At 45.5% G+C, this 27,998-nt stretch overlaps 1 protein-coding gene across 1 annotated transcript; it reads right to left on the reverse strand.

Moving 5' to 3' along the window:
• Nucleotides 1-27,996, reverse strand: LOC117876516 (NACHT, LRR and PYD domains-containing protein 3-like). Its single transcript, XM_034768779.1, has 10 exons — nucleotides 27,876-27,996; nucleotides 14,204-14,512; nucleotides 9,421-11,137; nucleotides 8,795-8,884; nucleotides 6,470-6,640; nucleotides 5,283-5,453; nucleotides 4,348-4,518; nucleotides 3,676-3,846; nucleotides 1,429-1,599; nucleotides 1-130 (listed from the first exon to the last, which is right to left on the reverse strand). The coding sequence occupies exons 2-10, from the start codon at nucleotides 14,484-14,486 to the stop codon at nucleotides 1-3; spliced, it is 3,075 nt and encodes a 1,024-aa protein (XP_034624670.1). The 5' UTR covers nucleotides 14,487-14,512; nucleotides 27,876-27,996.
• Between the last annotated feature and the right edge of the window lie 2 nt (nucleotides 27,997-27,998).

Raw genomic sequence — 27,998 nt, forward strand, 5'->3', positions numbered from 1 at the left:
TCAGAGATGATCTTCAGGATTGTAGTCTTCATCGCCACTGTAGTCTTCATCACCATTGTAGTCTTCATCGCCATTATAGCCTTCTTCACCCTTGCCATCTCCATCTCTCTTAATAACTTCTCCATTCAAGCTAGTGAGGAAGAAGCATGAGTATGTTGTGAATATGTCACAGTACCCGAGATCTCAGCCTCTGCTCCCACGGACACGCACACCACTGTGATCACATACATGTGGTCTGTGGTGCTACCAGAAGTGCACTTTTGGACAGAAAGTGATTTAAATCTCTGTGCTCCCCCAGGAGCAAGGTCTGCCATGCGTGTGATGGAACCATGTATATCTCCCCATTTATCTTCTCTTTTAACCTCCCCACCCTTCTGGCCAGTGTCTGTCAAGCAGAAAAGACAAGCCGGGATACTCTTTAGAGCCCATCAGTGTAATTCCTTAGTCAGCTGCAGGAGTTTTTATTAACTGATACCAGCCACACTCTGACCGTGAGTGCACTGTCTCCTCGGCATTCTCAGACCCTGCCTGCTGTGACAATGGCAGACTGGGATTAAGAAAATTGAACCCCTTGAATGGAAACAGGGAGCATGATCACAAGACTACTGGCCTGGCCCCATTCTCAGAAACCTGCTTTGGGGACGTGAGATAATTCAAAGCACAAATAAGTGGAAGGTCCTATTTTAGTGGGAGTTAGCACCAGGATTGATCTGGAGAAAAAGGGCCAGATTCCCTGGCCTGATTCATTCCCTCTCTGATACTCTAATGGTGCAAAGGGGACAGAAACTGAAGCTGGGCCCATAGGCGCTGACTTCTACTGGTGCCGGTGGGTGCTCGACCCCCCTCTGCCCCCGGCCCCGCCCCGACTCCATTCCTTCCCCATCCCCCCCCCCCCCCATTCCAACCCCTTCCCCAAAGTCCTTGCCCCTATTCCGACTCCTTCCCCAAATCTCCGCCCCAGCCCCGCCTCTTCCCCTGAGCATGCCAGGTTCTTGCTCCTCCCCCTTCCCTCCCGGAGCTTGCTACAGCTGTTTGGTGGCAGCAAGCGCTGGGAGGTAGACGGAGGAACATGGACACGGCACACTCAGGGGAGGAGGCAGAGGAGGAGGTCAGGTGAGGTAGGACAGGGATGGGAGCTTGGCTGCCAGTGGGTGCAGTCCCACTAATTTTTCCCCATGGAAACACCCACGGAGTCGGTGCCTATGGCTGGGCCCATCTTCCCTGCTGGAGATTTCCCAAGCATGTGGGAGTCTATAATAGAGCCAATGCAGCTGGATCCTAGACCATGCCCCCTGTGGACCCCAGCATAGGGGTATATTGGGGGCAGGGAGAGTTGGGAAGGAGGGTGAAACCAAAAACCAGAAACAACTGTTAATCATTTCTTATGACTTCTTTCTTTCTATGTCAGGGCAGCCGGTGGTCACTTACAGCAGTGTCTGCAGCTTACAGCTTGCGCTGTTCAGTCCATCACGCAGCCGTTTCATTCCCGAATCTCCCAGCGCATCGTGATTGATATTCAGCTCTGTCAGTGACTGGTTTGTAGTTATGACAACAGAAAGATCTTCGCAACAAGCAGGTGTCAGACCACACCCGGTCAGCCTGCAAGAGGCAGGGACATGCCAACACAGGCATATCATACATGGTGTTCCCCCTCCCCCCGCCATTGAAGCCAAATTCATCCCTGATAGATTTTAAGGCCAGAAAGAGCCATTATGATCATCCAGAGGCAGACTTGCAAAGGTACAAATGGTTGCTAGGTGCCGAACTCTCACTGGTTTTCAATGAGGTTTAGGTCCGTAATTACCATTTGTGCCTTTGAAAATTTCCCTTCTAGTCTGACCTCCTGAATAAGGCTGGCCATAGAATTTCACTCGCATCTAGGTTGTGATCCCTGTATTTAGGCCGATCACATGTGGATGAGCCAGAACATATCATTTAGGATGACATGTTATCTTGATTTAAAGGCTCCAAGAGTTGGAGAATCCAGCACATCCCTTAGCAGTCTGTTCTAGTGGTTAATGACCCGCATAGTTAAAAAGTTGTGTTGCTCAGGAGATTTTTTATGCCGTAATTCAGTGAGAAACATCAGTGATTTTACAAAAACAATGAGGGGGACTCCTCGTTGTTTTTGCTGATACAGACTAACATGGCTACCCCTCTGAAACCTGTCACCATGCAAGGCAGTGATTTTACAGTGTGTTGTGCACATACTTCCCGCTGTGTGGATTTCGCTCTATGAGCACTTGCTGACTGTTCTACTCGTTTATTTCTGTGTTATCTGAAGAGGAAAAGTGTTGGCCAAATTCAGCCCTGGCCTTATTCCACTGAAGTAAACTGGAGTTAAATCCGGGATTCATTTGCCCCCGTGATTCTAACCATATTAGGAAAAGCAGGTGCCATTTGAGAATAGGTATGAAAATCTAACGCTCGTCTTTCTACCCTGCTGGGGTTCGGCAGGATGTTCCCCAATTTAAGGTTGGCAATTTTTTATGAACATTGCTAGTGCAATGTAGTTCATTTGAAGCTCTTGAATGTTGTGCACAAATCTATATCTTGGCAAGCAGGCCTGGCCCAGCAGGCTCACACTGAAAAGGGTCACACCTTAATCACCGCGTAAGAAAGAAATGGAAGCACAAGACAGAGACAGAGTCAGCAGAAAACACCCAGCAGCCGCTGGAGAGAGGGAGATGCAAGGAACAAGAACAGGGATTGTTACAATCTCACAATGCCAGTGTGACTCTAATAGGCGCATAGTGGCATCCGTTTTTGCACATCAGCTGAGATTTCATTACAATGACACAGTGCCACCTGGTGGCTTTTGCGCTGTCACTCCTGTTCTTGCTGGGGAGTTGTCCATACAACCTGCCATCCCAGTGGGTAATACTTAATGATTTAGCTGGCAGGCTCCTCACGGGTACCAAGTTTTTGAACGAACCTGGATGGGTTTAGAGGCTGAACTATGTTGACCAGATGTCCCAATTTTATAGGGACCGTCCCAATATTTGGGGTTTTATTTTATATAGGCTCCTATTACCCTCCACCCCCATTCTGATTTTTTACACTTGCTATCTGGTCACCCTCAGCTGAACATCATTCTCATCCCAGGGCAGAGGCAGTTCTGCTTTCGGGGCACCTGTGGCACTTCCCTGCTCAGAAGGAGAGACAATAAAAGCAGGTGTGGACTCATCCCTATTCTCTGCATCATACCCAGATGTTAATTTAACTGACTGGACCCTGCCTACAATTCTGATCAAGGTCTGGCACTGTCAACAGGGAGGAGCTGGCAGTGAGGTCGCGGAGCTGTACCTGTTCTGTGGGCAAACAGAGCACTTCACTCTCCACAGCGGCCAGTTTGGCACATTTGATGACCACTAAATGCACAAAAAAAGACCCCACCTTAAAAAGAAAACAGAGACTGTCTACCGGCCTCTAGTGGGGCAAGCTGTGACGAGCTGATCCTGGCACTGTGAGGGGAATGGATGGGACTATCTGGTGACTCACATTGCTAAATGTAGAAAGATCCCACTGTTGCCAGAGATCAAGGAATAGCTGCAATTGCTGGAGATGTTTAATTTAAGCAGCCACAATGTGGTGATGGAGGAAAACGTGCCCAGATTAGCCAGAAAGAGCAGAGCCAAGACCAGCCAATCACAAAGGAAGCTGCTGGTGACTTACCTTAGTTTCTGTAGTTTGCAGTCTGGCTGTCTCAGCCCATCACACAGCAGCTTCATTCCTGCATCTCCCAGTTTATTATAGCACACGTCCAGCTCTCTCAGGGACAGGCTTTTACTGAGAACAGCAGAGAGAGCCCCACAACAAACTACTGTGAAATAACAGTTGGACAGCCTGCAGGGGACAGACGGACAGAGAGGACAGTGATCAGGCCTTGTGAGTCTTACAGCTTGCCCTGGGGATTCCCATTTCCTGGCACCCTCTGCTAGCCTCCTAAGCAGCTGCTTCAGTCCTCTGCTCTGAGCAGCATCTCTATGGGTAGAGTCCTAGAGGAGTCCAACCAGAGAGGCATTTCCTACCCCCAGTCTACAGATATAGAAGTCTGCATAAAGGAAAGCCCTTTGGTATCAGTGAGCTCGACCTTGCAACGCTTTCACATGGGAATGTGTGCTGAAGGATCCAGCCCTTACTTCTGCAGGCTTTGCCTCTTTATTTGAGATGCTGTAGCTAAATCCTTCCGCACAAAATATTCTCTCTTCTGGTACTTCAGGTTGCTCATGCCCCCGGTCTCATTGGCACTGCACCTCCACCGCCCACCTGGGGAAACTTACACATCTGCCTCTGAAACGAGCAAACACTAATCAGAGGCTTTTAAGGCAGCCCGGGAGCACTCACACGAGTTTCTGTATTTTACAGTTCTCTCGTTTCAGTCCGGCACACAGATGTTTCACTCCAGAATCCCTCAGCTCATTATTTCTCAGGTCCAGCTCCGTCAGGGTCTGGTTGGTACCGAGAACAGAGGCAAGGTCATCGCAACAAGCAGCTGTGAGAAGGCAACACTCCAGCCTGCGGCAGACAGAGATGGACAGAGAGAAAAGTAACAACCTGTTTCTGCACCACTCACTGCACTCAGGGGGCCGGTTTCAGAGGTGATGTGCAAGGTGGTGAAAATTAGATTCCCTAGGTCAGATCCAGAGTCTGTTAAAGTGAAAGTGACTCTTTCCATTGGTTTCAATGGGCATTGGAGCAGGCCTTCTGGGCTCAGTTCTGCGCCCATTTACACAAGTGTAGCTCCCCTTCATTTCAATGGGTGGTGTACCCCTATAGCTGACAGCATAGGCGCCAACTCCATGGGTGCTCCAGGGCTGGAGCACTCACGAAAAAAAATAGCACCCACCAGCCACAACTGATAGGTTGCGGTGCCGATCAGCTGTTTGGAGGCTGGGAAAGGCATTTGCGGGGGGTGGAGAGCAGTGAGCGGCAGGGGTCTGGGGGAGAGGTTGGAGGGGAGGCAGAAAGAGGCAGATTAAGGGCGGGGCCTTGCAGAAGGGGTGGAGTGGGGGCAGGGCCTCAGGGCAGAGAGGGGATGGAGCATCCCTGGGGAAAAATAAAAGCGCCTATGGCTGAGAGGAGGGGTGATGTTAGAGAGGGTTTAAAGGATTAATAGTGTAATATTTGGCTCTAGATTTCCAAATACTGCCGGAATAGCAGGAGCCCTACATCTGAATATGAGGCTGTTTGCCCATGCCTAGCACACACAGATCATTGGTGAAAAGAGATAAGGAAATACAGTATGAAGAAAATGCTCATCTAGACCAGTGGTTACTCACTTTATTTTCTGTAGTTTACAGTTCGGATGCTTCAGTGCTTTGTACAGCAGCTTCACTCCTAAATCTCCCCATTTACTATAGCTCAGGTCCAGCTCTGTCAGGCTCTGGTTTTTAGTGAGCACAGAGGCGAGATCGCCCAAGGAAGTAGCGGTGAGACTGCGACCCCTCAGCCTGCAGGAGACAAAGGTATACGGAACACACAATGGCTCTTCATTTGAACACAGCCACTTGTGTCCCTGTCACAGCTGGGCTCCTAGGAAGCCAAGCAAGGCAACTCGACACCTGCAGCAAAGGTGTGAGTTGAAATCCAGCAGGTCTGAGGGGTATCCTGGCTGTTCCAATGTTAAGGAAACCAGAATAGCTCTGGGAGTGCTGGGCTGGCCACTGCTACATTCTCTGAAAGGTGCCATGTGAGCGGCCTCTTGAATTAGTCTTGGTCCTATAATTGGTGCAGAAGACGAATAGGGCTACGGCCCCAGCCTCATCACACCATGACCATTAGAGGACTCCAGTAGCAAAAGTGACACCATGGCTCTTTTCCTTCTCTCCCATTGTGTTCTGGGCATGTCAGGACTGGGGCTGTGTGCCCCTTTGGCAAGGGCGTATCAATGGAAGGCTTCTTGGTTGGTGCCCTTTTCCCCACTTCCACTTTGTACCCCTAGTCAGCAGCCACAATCTGGCCCATAACATGCCAGTAATTATTAATCATTATAATTGATTGTGACCGAGTCAAAGTCCCACAGGGGCTTTATCTCCCTACATCAGGGCTTGGTAATGTTAATCTTCCACTTTCGAAAGGAAGCCAAAAGGTTTGGGACTGGCAAGAGTCAATTTGCTGCCTCCTTCCAGCTCAGAGATCACAGACTCGTGTTTAAACATTCCTGGGAACTTCTCCTCTGGCCTGAGAGTGCAGCATGGCCATTTTCAGACCACAAGGGGGTGTTCATGAAAGTTACTGGGGAATGGAAAACTGGGCTTCTGCTGGAAGGCTGCGTGCAACCTTCACCATAGTGTAATTAGCAGCAGCTCCATAATCCTGGGGCTGAAATCTTCTGAACTGGGTCTCAGAGCTGAGTAGAGGGCTATCACTGACTGTGAACTGAAGTGAAGAGTTCCTCCTGGATGTCGGTTTCAGTTATAATGCCATGAATATAACACAGTTATAATGAAAATCCATGATTACTTACCCCAATTTCTGAACACTGCAGTTTTGATGTTTCAGTCCCTTACAGAGCAATTTAATCCCTGTTTCCCCCAGTTTGTTACCGCTCAGGTCCAGCTCTTTCAGAGACTGGTTTGTCTTGAGAGCAGAGGCGAGATCCTCACAACAAGCGGAGGTGAGACGGCAGCATCCTAAGCTGCAAGAGACAGATGTGGTTACTGCTTGTTTTTACCCAGTTGGCCGCCTCCACTTTATTCATATCAGTGTATTCCTGAAAAGAGATTTAGAGCTTGATCCAAAGCCTAAAGACTCCTATCATCTTCCCTGGCTTTGGGTCAGGTCCTTAGCCAGCTGTATTGTTCTTGAACCAAAGTGATCGCTAGCCATCCTATGGCATGTGCCAAACACTCTGCTGATGTGACGTTGACATGGCAGAAGTGTTCCTAGGCAATTTACAGACTGGTGTGAGGGTATGTTCAAGTTGACCAGTGCTGAACAAGAGAACAATCTCAAGCCCTGCTCCTGGAAACACCTAGGTACATGTTTAATTTGAAGTATATGAGTAGTCCCATTAAATTCACATTTAAAAAATAATAGGAAAACTGAAGAATTACATGTGACGTGGAAGGAATTTCTCTCTTCTACAAAAGGAAAAGACAGTGTGCAAATGGAAGGCTCATGGGAAGGTGGAATGATTTAGCAGGCCAGGATTTTATGTTTGTAACATGTTTCCTTGCTTCCCCATGATAATTTGGGGTGTTTTGCAAGTACAGTTTTGTATAATTGATTTAAAATAATTAAAGCCATTTTAAAAACAAACAAACACTATGCCAATGTAATAGGGAAACTGAGATTGTAGCAGAAGTCAGGACAGTCAGAGTTATGGTTAACTCATCCCCTGGTGCGTGCCTTCTGCTCTCCTCCTTGGCATGCATTCATTATAACAGGATCTTTCATTACAGGGAAGATGTTTCATAATATTCCATGTTCAATTAGCAATCCCAAGAGCTGAACTGTAATTGGTTTGTGTTTGATAAAGATTCAGTTGTGAAAAACTAAACAGGATCTGGGTAAGTAAACAGGAGAAAGGGAAGACTGTTTAGGGTAGATTTTTCAAAAGAGTCTATGTGCCATTAGAGAGACAAGTTAGATGAGGTAATTTCTTTTATTGGACCAACTTCTGAGGGTGAGAGAGGCAAACTTTCAAGCTACACAGAGCTCTTCTTCAGGGCTGGGAGATGTACTAAGAGTGTCACAGCTAAATATAAGATCAAACAGATAGTTTAGCATAAGTAGTTATCATATATTCTAATCCAGGGACCATTCAAGGGGAAGTGGCCCCTTTGGTTTAGGACAAACAGGGGGGGTTAGTGGGTTGCAGATTGTAATAAGCCATAACTCCGGTGTCTTTATTAAGACCATCATTTTTAGTGTCTAGCAAAGTTATGAATTCAAACTCCCAGGCTTATCTTTTGAAAGCCTTGGTCAGGTTTCCTTTGAGGGTGAGGATTGATAGGGGTCAGATGTGGAGTCATCACTTTGTGAAAAGAGTTCACCCACAGGTGAAAGGGTGTTTTTGTCTTTGATCATTTTCCTGTGGGAGTTCATTCGAGCATGCAGTGATTGTCTTGGGGCCACTGACATTCACTGAAATCCCTTAGGTACTGTATGTTTGAAAATTCTTCCTCATATCAAATGTTTGAGGGGTTTAAAAACCAATCACCATTGGGACTTCTTGGTTTGTTAGTAGCATTCTTGGTCAAAATTCTCCTCTGAGATTCTTGCCTAGGCTTGCACTGACTTCAGTAGGAGTTGCTTCCATGTTGACCCCTGAATTTTTTCCCTCTGGAAACAGAGCTTCCCATTCAGGAAATAATGCAGCTGTGGAGCCCCATGCTAAGTGGGCATTTTCAGGAGCACATCCAGTGTGTCATAGACCTGGATACCTATAAAAACCATTATTCCCGTCAACCAGCTCTTTTTCCATAGAACATAAATAAACCGCTCTTATTTTATATGGGTGAGGGGAAGCGAAAGAAGAAATCAGGTCTGTTACACTGGTCAAACGTATAGGACATACGTAATAACAGAAATACATTTCATAATAATGTTCTTATCTAGCTACAGTGCACAAAATGGCAATAATAAATAATAATGATACATAAATATGTCTAGCTCAAGTAACCTCTGAATTCCTGGGTCTTTATCACTAACACATCGTGAAGCTGGCTGGTTCCATGTGAATTAGCAGTCGCTCTGCTGCTCAGAGACTAAACCCCAGTGATACATAGCTGCTAAGCCCCTGAGAGGACAGCAGCAATGATCGGCTTGTAGAAGAGCAAACCCTTACGATATTTTCTTTAGTTTACAGCCTGGATCCTTCAGTGCTTGACACAAAAGGTGAGGTGGGGAATATTTTGGCTCCTTCTCCTCCAACTCCCTGGAAAGAGAGAAAAGAAACGTTCCATTGTGGGTGCTGAAAAAAAAAATTCACTCTCATTTCAAGAGGTTGGCTCAGTAGTTTTTATTCTGGAGGAGACAATTCAATTATTTTTTTGAAAAATAAGCCTTTTAAACATTATCGGATGCTACTACCTCTTTATTCTGATGCAAAATTAGTAAATGGCAGATTTCTGGCATCAGAAATGTGTATTTTGAAAAGTGTAAGTGAATCGGGCTTGTTGACAGCCCAGGGAATTGAAGGTGTCTGTTATTGGCCAGGACAAAGATCCTGAACGAAAGACCATTAATGTTTATGGGAAAGACTCTCCTGTTGACTTGAATAGGCATTTCGTCAAGATTGTGGCAATGTAAGCAGTGGCAATGTATCATCAATACAATGTATTGAGTAAGGACGTCTGGATTTAGGCCTATGGTTGACAGATCCATTTGCACTCTGACAATAGCAGGTGCTATTATAACTACACATGCTGGATATTCATATCAATAAACCGACACACTCACCAAGGAACTAACTTTCGTAGCACTGACTCTTGTCTTTCCTCCTGCTCTTCCAGTCCAAACGTACAATCGTTCAGAGAGAGCGACTGCTCATTACGACAATTCTTTATGCAGAATGAAAGAACCATGTGGTCGATTTTTGTAAAGGGAATATTGCTCAGACCAATTTCTTGGAAATGATCCATTGCACTTTTGACAAACTCTTCTTCCTGAATCTCGTACAAACAGTGAAGCAACTCAAGCTGAAACTGCTTTTCCTGGACGGATCTGAAGGTCAGACCACAGCTTCTTTTTGCTACAGATCCAAACCACTTCAATAAATTCTGTTTAATTTCAGGTGAAATTTTACAGCCAAAGATTTTCTCTGTGTGATTCATTCTCTCTTTGTTTAAGAGACCAAACAGGAAACGTACCGTCAAGGTAAAAGAATTTTCTCTAGATTTTCCATAATTTTTCAAAATTTCATTCACATCTTTCTTCAGAGTCACTGAATCACACCCTTTTTCTTTATCTTCCACCAAGAGATAGAACAAAGCTGCAAAGAACTCTTGGAAACTTAAGTGAATGAAGCTGTAGACACTTTCAAAGCCGATATCTTTTTGGAAAACATTCTTAGTGAGAAAGAGGGACTGAATGTCAGATCCATCCAAACCATGCTTCCTCGCATCTTCTTCTTCAAACAGTATTTTATTGTTCAAGATCCCATCTGCAGCTAAGGAGCATAGCTTCTTCAGGTCAGTGTGTACGGATTCCTTTGAATTGGAATGGTTATCTAATAAACTGGACAGAAAGAGCATGTATACCGAGGTGGTTGTTTTTGAGCTTTTGGCTAGATCTTCTCCGCTCTCCATCTGTTGTTTCATCACCGTGCACAGGATCCAGCATACGATGGGAGCAAAGCACATGGTGAAGAGCATTTCATTCTCTTTTACAAAATCTAGAGCTTGTTTTGCTTGTATGGCATTTGCAAAGAATTTGCAGAAATACTCCTTCCTGTCCTCTTCAGAGAATCCCAGGATTGTTGCAATATGGGGAAACTTCAGACACTGCCGGAGTTTATCCAGAGCGGTGGGTCTCGTAGTGATTATTAAGTAGGATTTTGGAAGAATCGTTTTCCTTAATAAACTGCTCAGTATGATTTCCACTGGCTTTGTCTGACAGGGATCAGTGCACAGACTACTTTCTTGCTGATCAAAGGAAAATTTAAGTACATCAAAACCATCAATTATGAACAAAAGCTTCTCTGGATTCACCAAAATATCTTTGATGGGTGCGTTTCTGTCAGGACAATTGTTTAAAATCAGATCTGCAACGCTTCGACGCTCAGAAATACAGTTCATTTCCCTGCTATTGATGTAGAAGATGTAATCAAACTTGCCAGGATAGAGTTTTCCAAATGCCCAGTCTACCATGAGCTTCTTGGCTAACATTGTTTTTCCAATCCCAGCAGCTCCCTGCAGCACAATGGTTCTCAGTGGTGTTTGCCTGTTTCCACTAGCATCAAATAAAGTCTCCAGTTTAGTAGAACTAGCTCGCTTTGCCATGATTTCTGCATGCTCTTTCCCTTTGGCTCTTATTTCGTGCTTTCTCTCCTTCTGGTCACGATGTTCCTTTACAATCAGCAGCTTTGTGTATCTTGTGTTTAGTTCCACACACTCTCCAACTTGATTGTTCCTCTCTTCTATTAGTTGGTATTTTTCTCGTGTATGTTCCTTATACTTTGGTCTGTAATCTAATTCAGTGATATGGAGAATCAGAATCCGCGAATGCAGAAATTCAGGGGAAAAAGACAGATTTATCATTAAGGGGTTTCATAGTAGTGTTATTTAGATGCATATGCATCCCAGATTCTAATTAATAAGGGGAATAACAGATCATATTGCTGTGGGGGTGGGAGGGATTTCAGATGATGGAAAATAGATATTTTGAAATTAAATTTTAAAAATTGAATTCAGCTGAACATTGACTATACTAGTGAAACGTTTCCAGAGATAGAGGTTCTTCAGTATGGAGAGATGCAGGGAGTAGAAGGGAAAATATATACATGCAAGTTAATAGCTGATGTTTAAAAGTAGAATGATTCCCTCTATTTCAATGGGCTTTGGATCACCCCCCAACTCAGTTACTCATGAATTTGAGAATTTGGAAAACACACTGGGTCAAATTCTGGTTTCTGTAACACTGGAATAAATCAGAATAATGACTTAATTACAGGTACTCTAGATTTACACTGGTGTACCTGAGGTCAGATTCTGTCCCCAAATGACTATTATTTTGTCTTCTGATACACTGAACACTTGCTAGATGCACTGTAATGTCTGCAACGCTGCTAACAACTGGGTACATTTTCAAAATGTATGTCCCATACGTTACCTTGTGTCATTTTCAAACTCAGAGTTGCAACAGATAGAGATCGAGTAGATTGAGGCTGAACCAAAACTGAAAGAGAAATAACATGGGGTTAGTATGAGTCTCAGAGAAATGAGATGGGCATGAGCCACATATCAATGGATCTCTATTCCTTTTGTGGGAATGATACTTATAGAGCCAAGACTCAATCCTCTTGTTCTCATTAAATATCAAGGATGCTTACAGGATTAGGGGAAGTACATTCTAAAGAAACTTCATTACACTTTGGTCAGTTGCAGTGAGGGCCAGGAAGTGATGAATCCTGTGATGGGGCATCTGCCCCGCACTGGCCCTGATAGGGTTAAAACCCAGCCTACAGGGCTGCAAAAAACAGCCAATTAAGGCAGCGGCTGCAGCCAATTAGGGCAGCAGCTGGACCAGCCAATCAGGGCCCAGCTGCCCCATATAAAAGGAAGCTGCGAGCCAGAACCAGGAGTCTGCTGCAGGAAGCCCAAAGGAGGGGACTGGCTTCCTAGAGGGATGCAGAGGCTAGCACCGTGTACAGGGCTGCTAGGGTTTGCAGGCCCAAGGCCCTGGGAAGAGGGTGAAGGAGCCAGAAGCAGGAGCCGAAGGTGCTGGGGCTGTGGGGAAGTGGCCCAGGGAATTGCGACAGACTGGTGCAGAAAGAAAGGAGGGGCAGTGGGAAGCTGTTGTTTAGAGTATCCCTGGGCTGGGACCCAGAGTAGTGGGCGGGCCTGGGTCCCCCCCCCCCACTTGCTGCTGAAGAAGAGGCCAGGCTATGGACTGCCAAGCCGCTGCGAGGAGTGGCTAGACTGTTGTGGAAGGAGTCGCCCTGGAAGGGGGGAACCCAGATTGTGACACAGCCAGAGGGCTGTGCCACGAAGCAGAGGCAGTGAGACTGGAACTGCAGTGGGTCTGCAGGCGGAGATGAGGACGGGAGTGCCACCACCACCGGAGGGCACACCTGTTGACCAGCACTATTTCCTGAAACGGCCAGCAGGAGGCACCAGTGTGGTGAGGACCCAATGACAAATCCTTAAAATATGTAAAAAGCAACAAAGAGTCCTGTGGCACTTTATAGACTAATGGATGTATTGGAGCATAAGCTTTCGTGGGTGAATACCCACTTCGTCAGACTCATTAAAATATGAGTCCAAAGCAACAGAATAATACTTCAGGTGGAGAGGAGGGGGAAAGTGCTTCGTTTTCAAACTAGTGTAACTCACAAAAATGGCAAAACCAATTTTATGCAAATTGTCCTTATATTCTCAATGGGCTGAGATCATCTTGGACACCTTGTTTGAGAAGGTTACGAAGTGTGTGTGTGGGCGAGGCAGAGGGTCTAGAAAAGGGGGGATAAGAATGGAAGGGGGAAAACATCGGTAACTGTAGCACTATCACTGCAGCTTTGGTCTATCTAGTGAGGTCCAGCAACTCTGAGCCACAGAGCCACCCACAGGCAGTGGTGTCAGGCTGCTGGAAAGCTGAGCAGTCCCTGGGGCTGTTATAATTCATGCCAAGGGCGTGGGCCCTAGAGAAGCCCCAAATCTCAGGGGGTCACAAGGTTATTACATGGGGGGTCACGAGCTATCAGCCTCCACCCCAAACCCCGCTTTGCCTCCAGCATTTATAATGGTGTTAAATATATAAAAAGTATTTTTAATTTTTTAGGGGGGTCACACTCAGAGGCTTGCTATGTGAAAGGGGGTCACCAGTACAAAAGTTTGAGAACCACTGGTTTAGCTCCTGTGTGATGGGCGGTGCTTTCTCCCACATAAAAATAAAATTTGGGGCATGACCATGCAACCTGGAAGCGCAATAGGAGCAGAATCAGGCTCTTACAATAGCATTCTGCTTCTCACAGGTCTTTCTTTTTCTCGGTTACCTGTATGGTGTCTGTCTATATTTTACATAACTACTTATGTAGAAATGTATTATACACTAACTACAGCTGATTCATGGCATAATAAATGCAGTGCTCATCTAGACAACATGCAATAAGAGCTACTAATAAAAGAGAGGCACAATAGTTTCACTGTCATTCTAGAAAAATATTATGGACCAAATTTTCAAAGAGCAGCATCCCTTCTACTGATGCAAACTGACGTATAGGTGCAAATCTGGGTACTCCCAGTAGGTACAGAGCAGGTTGTTAGAAGTGCAAATGCTCTGATTTAGACCTGCAGTTATGGGGCCGCACTTTTTGCAGGTGCAAAAAAAGGAGGCTGGAGTTTTGCAAGTTCACCCCATATGTGTCTCTGCCTTGATTGGTGACTCCCACCGGTTTCCTCAGGGTTTTGGAATCCGTTAGGTGGCATTAGCTTGCTGCTGCTGCTACTACTGCTGCTCCTTCTGCTGGAGCTGCAGTGGGGAATATTAACGAAGAAGGACTCACAGGGGTAGCAGCCGCGTTAGATTTTTTTTGTACCTGTCTCTTTTTCCTCTTGGAGTTTCACGGCAGAGTTTTTCAGACCGATTTTGGTGAAGATTTCGATCGCTACGTTCGCTGCACTGTCTTCGCCATAGAACTCTATCAGGAGACTGGCCACATCCATTTCGTCGGCATTCTCCAGCTTGCTCCGGGGGATTTTACGTTTCGTCCCCTCATAGCGAAAATCAGATAATTTGTGTTTAAATTTTTTTAAATCTTTCTTTTCGAGATCCTCCAGTTGTTGCACAAGGATGTCAGTCAGGGTCTTGTCTTCACTCATCGTGTGCTATTAGGAATGGTCTGAAACTGAATCAAGAACATTAGAAGATTAAAGCTAAACTCCATCAGACTATTAAAACCAAGAGACATCATAAAGTTGCAGTCACTGCACAAAACAAACACCTTCCCATGGAACCAAAGGAATTAGCTCAGCAGATGTTATCGTCTGCATTGTGTGTTACTAGAGATTTCTTGTAACAGTTATTTTCCTAGTTTACTCTTTACAGTGTAAGTATTGTCATAGCAGATCAGATCAATGATCCATATAGTCTGGGATCCTACCCCCAGCACCGTCAGCCCCTGAGGCTTCAGAGAAACATGTAAAACTCTTGTAATGGACAATTATTGAATGACCTCTCCATAGGACTTCTTCCTATCCTCCATCAATTAGGGTGTGACTACAGTCATAAAGCAGGAAAGTTTAACCCCCTACTGGATGGAATCAGAGCTGCTCAACTGAGTGTCAGATTAACTGAAGCTGGTTGGAAAATGTGAAAGTGTTTCCCCCCAAAAATGAGAGCGATGAGGTAGAGGAGGCAATGTCTTTTATTGGACCACTTTCTGTTGGTGGCAGGGACAAGCCTTCAGGCTCCACAGAGCTCTTTGTCTGGAGAAAGTTACCAGAAGGTCTGAGCTAAATACAAGATGGGACACATGTTGCAGGAGACACTTAAAATGAAGTGGGCAATCAAGGTTAGTGTTTAGTGACAACAGAGCGATGAATTTAAGTTCCCAGGCTCATCTTTTGAAGGTCTTGTGCAGAGAGTTTTCAAAAATTGTTGAACTTGTTCTGAGTTAGAAGGGCTCAAAGTGGATCTGTTAGGGGTTTTTTCAAACCTTTTTTTATAAATGTTTTTATGATTTTTTTTTAAATCTTTACTGAAAACAGGTTTTTTGGTAAATGAAAAGTTTCTATAACCATAGTTTTAAAGTTATTAATAAAATACAATTAAAATGAGATTAAAATATGAAATTTTGGGCAACAGACAAAAATTTCTTGACAAACAATTGTTCCCAAGTACAGCTATTTCTAGAGTAAACGAGAAAAGGGACTATTCTTGACATCATTCTAAGTAACAGACTTGGTACAAGAAGTAGCTACGTTTGAGTCACTCACAAATAGAGACAACAATATATTTAAATGTAACATCCCTATAGAATGGACTGTACCAAAAATCAGATCTGTCACACTGTAGAAAGGAAGATTTTATAAAAATGAGGAAGTGAGTCAAAAACCCCTGATATAAAAATGAGGACATTAAAATTCTTAGACACAGTACAAGGGCTACTTTGACTATGTCTACACTACACCACTTACGGCTGATTGTGACTTCTTTCTAGATATTTCTTGATAACATCTTCCAGGCTTCACAACACTATGTTGAACAGTGTCTGTACATTCTGGTGTAGTTGTATCGGCAATACCTTCCTGCTTTGCCAACCATGTTAGGGTCACTTGTAGAAACAGGGCCATGAAGCTCATTGGTATTATCATAAATCACTGTCTATGGCTGTATTGTAGACATAGTATTTTCAATGGTTTCACTGGTGCAAAAGATGCTGCTATACTTATGCTTAAAAGCTGGTTTAAGTGGTCTCTTAATGAAATGTATGGTGCCATCACCAGTGCTGAACTATCTGAATTCATACAGAATACATCAGGCCATTCAGAATGGGCATCTGCTGCAATAAAACAACCCCCACTGGGATGATTTGGGGAAGCTATCTGTGTATGGCTTACAAATTCTGTCTGTGAGTATCTGTGTCAGCCTGCAAACTCCATTTTGAAAGTGGGGCTTGTTGCCTTCTCTGTTTCCTTTAACTCCATGTTGGATTGAAATGCCTAGGGCTGGTGGCCCAGGACTAATCATAGAGAGTCATTAAACCTTGATGGTCTTCTATTCAAATAGAAACAGCCTGAAACAAAAGGTTGGCTACCAACCAGGAGAACCAATCTGTCCAGGTGGGCTGGTAATTAAGCAACAGGTCATATGATGAGTGATTCTGATCACCTGATGAGGTAGAACTGCAGTCACTTGACAAAGGAGATGGGAGGTTATAAAAGAGAGCTTCTGAGTCACCATCCATTTTGAGAAGAGAGCTGAAGCAGAGGAAGTTTGGACAGGAGAGCAGAAGGGTATTGACTGCAGAGGTCAGTGTCCGAGAGACTCCATGGTTCAGAGGAGAAGGCATGTGCAGGAACACATGCCTTCTCAGAGGGCTCTGCCCAAGCTCAAAGAACTCTGCAGAGTGGTTAGGAAACAGAGGCAGGAACATGCATACAGGTGTGTATATTACTTTGTCTAGATCTGTGTATCTCCCATGCTATCTCATTAGAGAGCCAGGGTGTTTTAGACTCCTGTGCAAAGTCTGTGTGTGCATGTTTGCTTCATTATCACATGCCCCTGAAGAGATTAACTGTAAACTCAGAGTGCCCACACCGCTGGAGTTCTGGGGGAGGGTGTGCTTAAGCTACAGAAAAATCTGAGGGGTCAGCACTGGTCCTAGGGGCTAGACAGTTGGACTACAGGATCTCAGCCCTCAAAGAAGGTGCTAGACAGAGAATCTCCACACACAACTCCTTGCCAGGGCTTTCATTTCTACAGTTCTCAGATGGCCTCCAGATAGTCCTTAAAGTACCTGTGGCCTGAGCTTTGCTGGAATAAGCACTCTGGTACCACTCATTAGGCAATGCTGACCTACACGCAGCTGATTTTTTTTTTTTTTTTCAAACAAGAACAGCTGGAGGCAGTTGTTTGCATGCATTAGTCCATCCACTCATCACAATGTCATGTCCCTGGGCCAGCAGGGGATCATGTTGAGTATTGTGTTGTACCATGTCATTTGTCACTGGCAAGGGGTCAGGACATAGTGACTGTCTTTGGTTCCACTTCAGTATTCTCACCTGTTGCTTTCAATGGCAAGTTTGACAAGCAATCCATACTCACCTCATTGGCTGGTACTTTTGAATTCCGAGCAGGGCCGGATCTAGGCACCAGCAAAGCAAGCAGGTGCTTGGGGCAGCAAATTTGCAGGGGCGCAAGAATCCAGCATGAGAGCTGAGAACCAACAGGGAGCCCTGGTAGTTGTAGTTCCTTGGTTAGCTCCCTGCCTATAGAGCCAGCCCTGGAGCAGGGAAAGAACTACATTTCTCAGCATTCCCTTGGCCGCAATTAACAGGAAAGGGAGGGGGAAGGAGTGTAGAACTGAAACCTCATGCTGCAGCTTGCTGTAAACGGTAGGGACAGGGCCAGCTCTAGGATTTTTGCCTCCCCCCACCTCAGCCCTGGCTTCCCCCGCACCTCTGTATTGCCCCAGCCCTGGAGTCTCCCCCGCCCACATCCCCTGCTGCCCCAGTTCTGGCCCCCACCTGCACCCCCCTGCTGCCCCAGCCCTGGGATCTCCCCCCACCCGCACCCCCTGCCACCCCAGCCCTGGACTCTTCTGCCCCTGCCCCCCGCACCTCCTGCTGCCCCAGCCCTGGGCTCTCCCCCAAAGAAAGAATTGGGTGGACTAAATGCACATTGCACCTCTCTATCTGAAACCTAGCAAGGCAGGTACGTGGATCCCACTAGAATTTAAAATGAAAAGTAAGGGAGGGGAGGCTCTACTAGACTGTCAAGTATCAGGGGGTAGCCGTGTTAGTCTGTATCTACAAAAACAACAAGGAGTCTGGTGGCACCTTAAAGACTAACAGATTTATTTGGGCATAAGCTTTCGTGAGTAAAAACCTCACTTCTTCGGATGCATTCTTCTACTAGACTGGGCAGCTTTAGATACAGTACCAGGCATGTAGGAGGATTTACACTTCTGAGCCGTGGAAGCAGAAATTGACTTTTCTTTTCCAGATTTAGCTAATATTCAGAAAGGGAATGCAGCACCTGCCTTCCAGATTTGAACACGCTCAAAATTCAGGAGTGCTCAAGCTCAATTTGGGCAGCTGTTACTTCATTTCTCCCAAATCAAATATACTGATCCACTGTAACTTGCTGTAGGAAAAAGTAGAATAAATTGAGCAAGAAATGCTTCCCAGTGGTTATTAGGACTGGAATTGCTATTTTCAACAGATATTGCTTTTTTATTATTATTATTAAGTTTTAGTTTTATTTGTTTAAAAGGAAGACAGTGATATTGCATTGGCAAATTCCCCATAGAAACAAAGAATGGAACAAAAGAATAATAAAGGCACCTCAACTTTTTCTCATTTATGTAGGACAGTCTTATAATATGCATCCAGATATCCTCCAATCACACAAGCTGAAAATTGTTCCACTTTACTGCAGTTCTGTAACCATATGGGAACCAATCCTGTCTGTGTTCTGTGCACATCCAAAATTCCTGCTGAATGACCCGCCCTGGGAGCGAGTTACCAGTGACCCAGGGCTGGGGCGGCAGGAGGGTGCGGGGGGAAGGGGCAGCCAAAATTTTTTTTGCTTGGGGTAGCAAAAAAACCTAGAGCCAGCCCTGACTCCGAGAGCCCCCCAAGAATATCGCTCAGCTCTGTAATCATGCTGGAGCCGTTGTCAGGACTCCTTTCGGTAGGTTAAAAATGGAAACTAGAGCTGGATGTCTATAACTAGAGTAAGGGCTTATCTGCACAGGGAAACAGCCCGGAATAGCTATTGCGGACTGGCTATTTGGCACTAACTCTCCATATAGACACTCCTATTGCGCACTAAGAGCACTTCTGGACTTGCATCAACTTTCTTTTGATTTATGCAAATCATCTTATCAGTGGTGTAGCTGCCATGTGCAATTTGAGTCTTTGAAAAACTCATTTAAGCTTATTTTGCTCTTTGACTACACTCAGCAGCCTCTCAAGCAGCCTTTCACCCCGCTTCAGTCAGAAAGGGATTAAAACCAGCTCTGGGAAAGGGCTGCCCCGAGGAGCCAATCAGGGGAGGGCAGGTAGCAGCCAATCTGGGCCTGGGAGGGGTGGTATAAAAAGGGCTGTGAATTAGGAGGCAGGCAATCTGTCTCACTCCAGCCTTGGAGGGGGAAGGACCTGGCTGTCTGGGAGTACAGAGTATCTTCAACAGAGCAGTGCTGGGGAAGGGGCAGTCCAAGATGGGGAGCTCAAACCTGGTGATCTACCAGGCTGAGGCCTGACAGGAAGGTCTAAGGAGGTACTGGGGCTGTAGGGAAAGGCAGCAGGTCCAACCCCCTAGCCAGTGATGAGTGGCCATTGCATACTGCAGTTTGCCCCTGAGTAAAGGGGCTAGATGAGGACTGGCAGTGGGTCACTGAGGCGAGGTGGGATCAGGGGAGTGGGGTTCCCTGTGTGAGGGGCAGCACCCAAGGTAAGGGGCACCGTGGTCTGGGAGGGACGTGGGGCCCTCACGTGCTGGAGATAAAGGGACAGGGACAGAGAGGCAGGTAACAGAGGGTGAGACACCGGCCCATAGAGGGCACTCCAGGGCTGAAAGAGCTAATTCCAGGACGACCAGCAGGAGGCGCCGTGCCGGTGAGTCACTGCTCTGCTACACCTCCAAAGTGCAAGGCCTAGCTACATATACACACTGTTGTTCTGACTGGTATCTGAGACACAGAACACAGTGAGCAGTACTAGAGGGCTCACAAACTATTTAAAAGGGCACTACCCTATACACTACATTTTTGTAACTTACACCATCACTTACATGGGTTCTGAACGTAGCCCTACAAAATCGATTTCATATAAGGTGTCTCAGCAAAATGTCTACCACATATACAGAAGTCAGGAGGAAGGGGTGTCTATAGAAAGTGAGACTGAGTCCCCACTCCATCTGGCAGTGGGAGTCAAATTTTAGACAACAGACCCTGTGTCCTCTCCCATCCTGCTGCAGATCAAAAGGTCTCCACACCAAAAGAAAACCTAAACCTGGACTGTTTCCTCCCTGAGATGTTACTGATATCAAGGCCCAAGGCGGGCTGAAATGGAATCAAGTTCTTGACCATCTTCACAACATACTGTCAACCTCTGGAACTCCTTGCCAGAGGGTGTTGTGAAGGCCAATACTATAACAGTGTTCAAAAGGGAGCTAGATAGATTCATGGAAGATAGGTCCATCAATAGCTATTAGCCAGGATGGGCAGGAATGGTGTCCCTAGCCTCTGTTTGCCAGAAGCTGGGATTGGGTGACAGGGCATGGATCACTTGTCTGTTCATTCCCTTAGGGGCACCTGCCATTACTGTCAGAGGACAGGATACTGGGCTTGATGGACCTTTGGTCTGACCCAGTATGGCCATTCTTATGTTCCCTAAAAAGGAATATACCCATGAAGGGTTGGCTGGCCCTTTAAAGGAGGTTACAGGCCCGACAATGCCCTGTTCCTAGTTACGGTCTAGGATTTCACAGCAAGAGATAGTGAGAAGGGGCGTCTGGGGAAACAAGCAGCCCCATTCCTTCAGAACAGGGAGAGCCTGAGGGGAACAGGGAAAACCCTCTGTGCATCTGTCTCTCTCTCTCTCTCTCTCTCTCTCTCAGGTTCCAGTTCTTATGAGTGTATCGCAAATCTCATGCAATTTGGGTGGGTTTTTTTTTAAGTTTCTCATGATCTTCTGATTTCCCACATCAAACCTGAACATTTTCACTTGCAATGGCCACCCATTATTTCCAAGGGGACTGAAATCACAGGCTGCCTCTGCCCTCAGTCAAGAGGTGTCTAATTCCCTTCTAAGTTGGGATGTAAAAGTGAGGCTGCCCTTGGTAAAGCTTGATGACGTTTCCACTGGGACTGAAGCCAGGCCTCCCACCACCAATATGGCTTTTTGTGGCTACAGAACAGGCCAGGACACTGGGACATGGAAGGGGAGTGTGGGATGCAGGAGGAGTCCGAGGGACTGCAGAGGAATGTTATGGGAACAGAAGGGCACTGGCAGGGTACAAGGGAATATGTGGGGCAGGAGGGGACTGAGAAAGTGTAGGGGAATGTGGAGAAATGGCACACGGCGCCATAGGGCAGCCATAAGGGCTCTAGACCAGACACGGGCCTCTATGCCAGCGCAGAGCCCGTGCAGTCAACTCACAACTGCCTCTGTAGAAGCCACAGGGGCCATTCCTGGGTAGGGAGCAGGTGTGGGATGGAGACAGGCCAGAGAAGGGAGGGGGCATGTTGAGTATGGGAGGAGGAGTGGCCGGAGTGATTCTGAACCTCTGCAGTGGTCTCTAAGTGCCTTCCAACAGGGGTACAAACTAGGGTAGCCTTCCCGCCTGGCCTGGCCTGCACCGAAGGCCAGGCTAGCTTTTGGTAATGCCAGAATAGGGCAGCCCAAGCTTTGATTTGTCTTACATAAATATGACACCTCGTAAATGTCTTATGTCTACTTTCGTTCTGAATGTATCGACTGAGTTTGCACTGTTTGAAGAGATGGCAGATAAGCCAGGTGAATAGTCCCTGTAGACCAGTTACCTGCTATAAGGGAGCTAGGTGCTCAGCAGCAGCTAAGGCTTTAGATAAGAGCAGTTCTGCACTTCACTTGAATGATAGCACAGCTCACAAGGCCAGTCCTAACAGCTTAATGACTGATCATAAAGAACAACAAATGACGTCTGTGATCCAAGAGCCTGGTACCTGCAGGGTTTCCCAGTGTATTTTGCTGTCACATTCAGAAAGTGATACTTACAATTTCTATTATAAAACCTACATCCAGGTATTAACAGTCAAGGGAAGTATTATGAATTGCTACTGTAAACCACTGCATTGAGTGGCCATTATACAAGGGATGGATTTCATCCCAAATTTTAAAATGTGCCTGGTGAATGAGAAGCAGTTTTGTCTCTTTCACAGATTCACGGCAGTGTTGCATGCTTGGTAACAGGAGAGCTGTGAAACTCTCAGGCCCTGGGTGGAACTCTGGCATGTTGTTCAAGAGAAGAGTTCTAGGCACAGGAGTAACACCATATCCTCTGTGAAAGCACCTCTGGCTAGATGATCCATAGACCAGTATTAGCTTTGGCTTCAGAAGAGGCTGTTCACCCACTCGGACACATGCTGGAGATTTCATGCAGCCAGCAGCAAAGCATCATTAGAGTTTCTGGAACTTATAGATAATTTTCTAACACAAAAGGTTTTGCACCCAACTAGAGGCAACTCTATTTTGGACTTTGTTAGGATGGATAAAGATGACTTGATCAATGAACTGGAAGTTGATGGTTGCCTAGGGACCAGAGATCATAGCCCGATTACCTTTATTCTGGGAAAAAAGAGAGAGTCAATTCTTTAAGAAGTGATTATTAGATGACCAAAAAGCCACACTTCCATAATCAAGAAAGAGGACAACATTGGCTAGGAGCCCATCCCCGTTCAGTGGAGAAGCAAAGTCAGCATTTAGAAATAAAAGCACAGTATAGAACAAAGGGAAAGAAGAGAAATAGATAACAACCAATATAAATTAGAAGTTATGAGGTGCAGAAAATTCAAAAGGGAAGCTAAAGATATTAGGAAAAATCCATGCTGGCAAGATGGTAAGAAGGAGTTTTTTAAAGTTGATCAGGAACAAAATAAAACCTAAAAATGCTATAGGCCTGCTATTAGATGGAGGTGGTGAAATTGTTAATACAGATGTAGAAAAGGCAGAAGTGTTCAATAATTGTTTCCGATCTGTATTTGGAAAGAAGCAGGATAATGTATTCATATCACATAGACTCATAGACTTTAAGGTCAGAAGGGACCATTATGATCATCTAGTCTGACCTCCTGCACAACACAGGCCACAGACTCTCACCCACCCACTCCTATAACAAATCCCTAACCTATGTCTGAGTTATTGAAATTCTCAAATCATGGTTTAAAGACCTCAAGGTGCAGAGAATCCTTCAGCAAGTGACCCGTGCCCCACACTGCAAAGAAAGGCGAAAAACCTCCAGGACCTCTGCCAATCTGCCCTGGAGGAAAATTCCTTCCCGACCCCAAATATGGTGATCAGTTAAACCCTGAGCATGTGGGCAAGACTCACCAGCCAGCATCCAGGAAAGAATTCTCTGTAGTAACTCAGATCTCATCCCACATGAGGATGAAGTAGTTGTTTCCAGTCCATTAGTAACAACTAAGGATGTTAAACATCATCTACTAGGGACAACAGGCCCCAGATAACTTGCACCCAAGCATCCTAGAAGAGTTGACTAAGGATATCTCTGACCTGCTGATGTTAGATTTTAATAAATCTTAGAATCCTGGAGAAATTCCCAAAGACTGGAAGAGTACTAATGTCATGCCAGTATTCAAAATGGACATGTGGAATGCATATGTAACTATAGGTCGGTTAGCTGGACATCAATCCTGGGCAAACTAATGGAAAAGCTGATATGGGATTCAATCAATAAAAAAATCAAGGGTGGGAATACAGTTAATGCCAATCAACATGGTTTTATGGAAAATAGGTTTCATCAAACAAACCTGATTTCATTTTTTAGAGTGATTACAAATGTGGTTGACAATAGTAACTGTTGAGATGTAATAGACTTTTGTCAGGTATTTTGTTTAGCACTGCACAACATTCCGATTACAAGATTAGTAGGATACAATATCAAAGCACACATTCAATGGATTAAGGACTGATTGACAGAAGTCAGTTGGAATCAGTATTAAATGGGGGTGGGTCTAGTGGAGTTCAGAAGGGTTTGGTTCTAGACCCAATGCTAATCAATATTTTTATCAATGATCTGGAAGTAAACAAAAATCACTGCTGGTAAAATTTGTGAATGACACAAAGGTTGGTGGAGTAGTAAATAATACTGAGGACGAGGCAGTCACGCAGGATCTGTCTGCACTGCAATCTGAGTTGCTATTGCAGCATGGGTAGGCATACCTGAGATAGCTTGGAACAAACTAGCTCGCTAAAAATAGCAGTGTAGCCATGGCTAGCTGCCCAAGTACATACCCAGGGTCCTAGACAGAATTGTCATTGGGCGGCTAGCCCATCCTCTGCCCATGCCTTGGTGACTACACTGCTGTTTTTAGCTAGCTAGCTCTATCAAAGCTAGCTCAGCTGTGTCTACACATGCTGCAATCACACCTCTGGTTGCAGTGTAGCTATACCCACCACAGGGCCATATGAATTGCTTGGTAAACTGGGCCCTTCAAACAAAATCCAGCCAAATGAAAGGTCATACATCTAGGAACAAAGAATGCAAGCCCTGCCTACAGAATGGGGGACTGTATCCTGGAAAGCATTGACTCTGAAAAAGATTTAGGGGTCATAGCAGATAAGCAACTCAACATGAGGTTCTAGTACGTTGCCATGCCAAAAAGGGCTAATGCAAACCTTGGCTGTGTAAATGAGGGATCAGTGAGTAGAGAAGTGATTTTTACCTCTGTGTATGGCATTGGTGAGACCAATACTAGAGTATTGTGTGCACTTCTGATGGCCACTCTGTAAAAGGAGGTTGAAAAATTACAGAGGGTGCAAAAAGGAGTCACAGAAATGATTCAAGGGCTGGAGAAAATACCCTTCAGGGAGAGACTTAGAGCTCCATCTGTTTAGTTTATCAAAAAGAAGACTGAGAGGTGATGTGATTACAGTGTATAAATATCTTCGTGGGAAGAAGATACTGGGTACTAAGGGACTCTTTGATTTAGCTGGGAAAAGCATAACAAGAACCAATGGCTGGAAGTGAAAGTCAGACAAATTGAAAGTAGAATAAAGGCACATATGTTTACCAGTGAGAGCCCCTAACCATTGGAATACACTACCAAGGGTAGTTGTGGCTCCTCCCTCTCTTGTTGTCTTCAGATCAAGACTGGAGGCCTTTCTGGAAGATATTCATTAGTCAAACACAAGTGATTGGGCTCAATACAGGAGTAACTGGGTGAATTTTAAGAATCTGTGTTATCCAGGAGATCAGACTAGATGACGTAATGCTCCCAACTGGCCTTAAAATATATGAATCCATCTTCTCAAAGATGAGCTTGTGAATGTATAATTAACTCTTGGAACTCATTTACACACTGTATACCTTGTGGCAAAGAGTATTTATTAGTTTTAAACTTGTTGCCTTTCAATTTTATTGACTATCCTCTTGCTCTCATTTTATGAGAGGCTAAATAAGACCTACCTTCTCTAACCCATTCATTACTTTCTGTTCCATTCTATCTTGTCACCTCTGATAATATTTGCAGTATTTTCTATTCCATTCTTTACACATCATAAGTACTTTTTTGGGGAGGGGTGGGCATGTTGATCTATATTACACATTCGGCAGAGGTTTTCACTAAGCTGCTCACAGTGATAACTTTTTCCTCAGTGGTTACACTGGATGTGGAACCTAGTAATGTGTATGAATAGTTCAAATTATGTATCACCTTGCACTAGTCAACATTTAATTTCATCGGTCAGTGTGGCCCACTTGCCTAGCTTTGCATGAAGTCCATCTGAAGTTTCTCGCAGTCTTCTCTAGTCCTGAGAAACCCAAATAATTTTGGCCACTTCACTGTTCTTGCCCTTCTCCATGTCATTAGTGAATCCAATAAGCAGCAATGCAATGCACAACTGGATGGTACTTCGCTTTTAGCCTTTTGCCATGTTGAAAGCTGACCATTTACTCTTATTCTTTGTCTGTCCCAAAACCAGTTTCTAATCCATGACGGTAATTTACTTCTCACCTCAGGGTAAATTTCTTTAATACCCTTGAGAAAGGCTTTGTCAAAAGCTTTCTGAACATCTAGATAAACTATGTCAACCATCCACTTCCAATTTGCCCACTATTTTATCATCATGCTCAAATAATTCTGGAAGATGAGAGGGGCCTGGGTTTCCTTTACAGAAGTGATGGTGGGACTGTTCCTATCACATTGTATTTGGTTTAAGGCTTTTATAATTGTTTCTTTCATTTTTGTTTCATTCAGTTGACCAGGTGCACAAGTAAGGCTCACTGGTATATAATTCCCAGGAGCACCCAGCACATTTCTTAAAAGTAGGTTTGCTACTGATCTAGGTCCTCTGATATAGCATATAGATGAGCTTGCATATTATTGTCAGGAGCTGAGCCATTTCATTCTTCACTCTCCTCTGAACTCATGGGTGTGACCCATCCAGGCCTGCGTGCCTGATGCTCTTCGATTGACTAGTTTGTTCCAGGAGCTCACTTGTAACCCCACAATATTATCTGAGAAAGACTCTTGGTGGATTTCTCCTTCAGCTCCCAAAAACTGTCCCTCCCATCTTCTCTGGGTCCCGCCCACAACTTTCAATGTTCCTTCACCCTGCAGGTCTTCTTTCTCTCCTTAGTTTCCTATGGGCTTGTCTATACTACCAGTTACGTCGCTCAAGGGTCTGAAAAAACCACCCCCTTGAGCGACGTAACTTACATCGACTTAAAGTAGTGTCTACACCATGCTATGTCATCTGGCTGAGGTGGAGTAGTTACGTTGATGTAATGCGTCTTCACCAGACATGCTGCAGCGGCAACGATTTAGCATGGTAGTGAAGACAGGCCCTATAATTCTTCCTCTCTCTCCCACCCTCCCCTGTTCCCATTCCACATCTCTTCTCTTCCCATTCCATGTGCCCTTTTCCTTCCCATGTTTTCTCTCTTCTTTCTCCTCTTTCTCATTCCATCTGTTCCCCACTCCTTTCTCCTATTTCCATGTTTCCCCTTTCCCTCGTCCAGGTCTTCTCTTCCCTCCTTCAGAATACACAGGTGTGTGATGGCTTTCAAGACAGCGAGAGATCATAAACAACCACCTGTGGCTAAAACGTTTCAAAGCAGTCTAGGGGATTAAGATACTTCTTCTTTAGAAGTTAATGCCAGATGCGTCTAAAGACCCGGCATTTCAGCGGCGGGTCCCGGGGCACTTCGGCGGCGGGTCCCAGAGTGGAAGGACCCCCCCGCTGCCGAATTGCTGCCGAAGACCCAGTACTTCGGCGGTGGGTCCCGGAGTGGAAGGACCCCCGGCTGCCGAATTGCCGCCGAAGACCCAGCACTTCGGCAGCGGGTCCTGGGGCGGAAGGACCCCCCGCCGCCGAGAGCCCCGGCCCCACGAGAGTTTTCCGCGGCCCCTGGAGCGAGTGAAGGACCCCGTTCCAGGGGCCCCAAAAAACTCTCGTGAGGGCAAATTGCCCCAATTGCACCCCCCCTCTGGTCGGCCCTGTCTAGTTCATGAGTTTGCAAGAAAACTCTTTATAACTTTCTAAAGACCAACTGTGTTCAAAACGGCAAATGCAGGTCGTTCAGGTGCAGGCTTAGTAGTGGCTATGGAATCCTAACCTCTGTCAGATGTAAAGCTGCCAAGGAAGCATAAAGCTGCAAGATACTAGAGGAGCAAGGGGAAAGATTCCTCCTTAACACAGTTTTAGGTTTACAATTGATAGACAGGCAGCATGAGATAAATCCCCTCCTCTAACTTCATAAAGCTGTTGATTAAGCAAGATTAATTTAAGTCAAGGTAAAACAGAGTGTGATGCACTTACTGTGAAAGTCCACAGAGAACTTGGGAGCCAGCTTCCTTTCTTTGCCCCGGTTTGCTGTTTAGTCCCACAAATACAGAGACAAAAAGAACCCAGGACAGGGAACAAGCAGCCCTTCTGCCCTCT

Source organism: Trachemys scripta, chromosome 4 (genome assembly GCF_013100865.1).
Source record: "Trachemys scripta elegans isolate TJP31775 chromosome 4, CAS_Tse_1.0, whole genome shotgun sequence".
Taxonomy (NCBI): Eukaryota; Metazoa; Chordata; order Testudines; family Emydidae; genus Trachemys; species Trachemys scripta.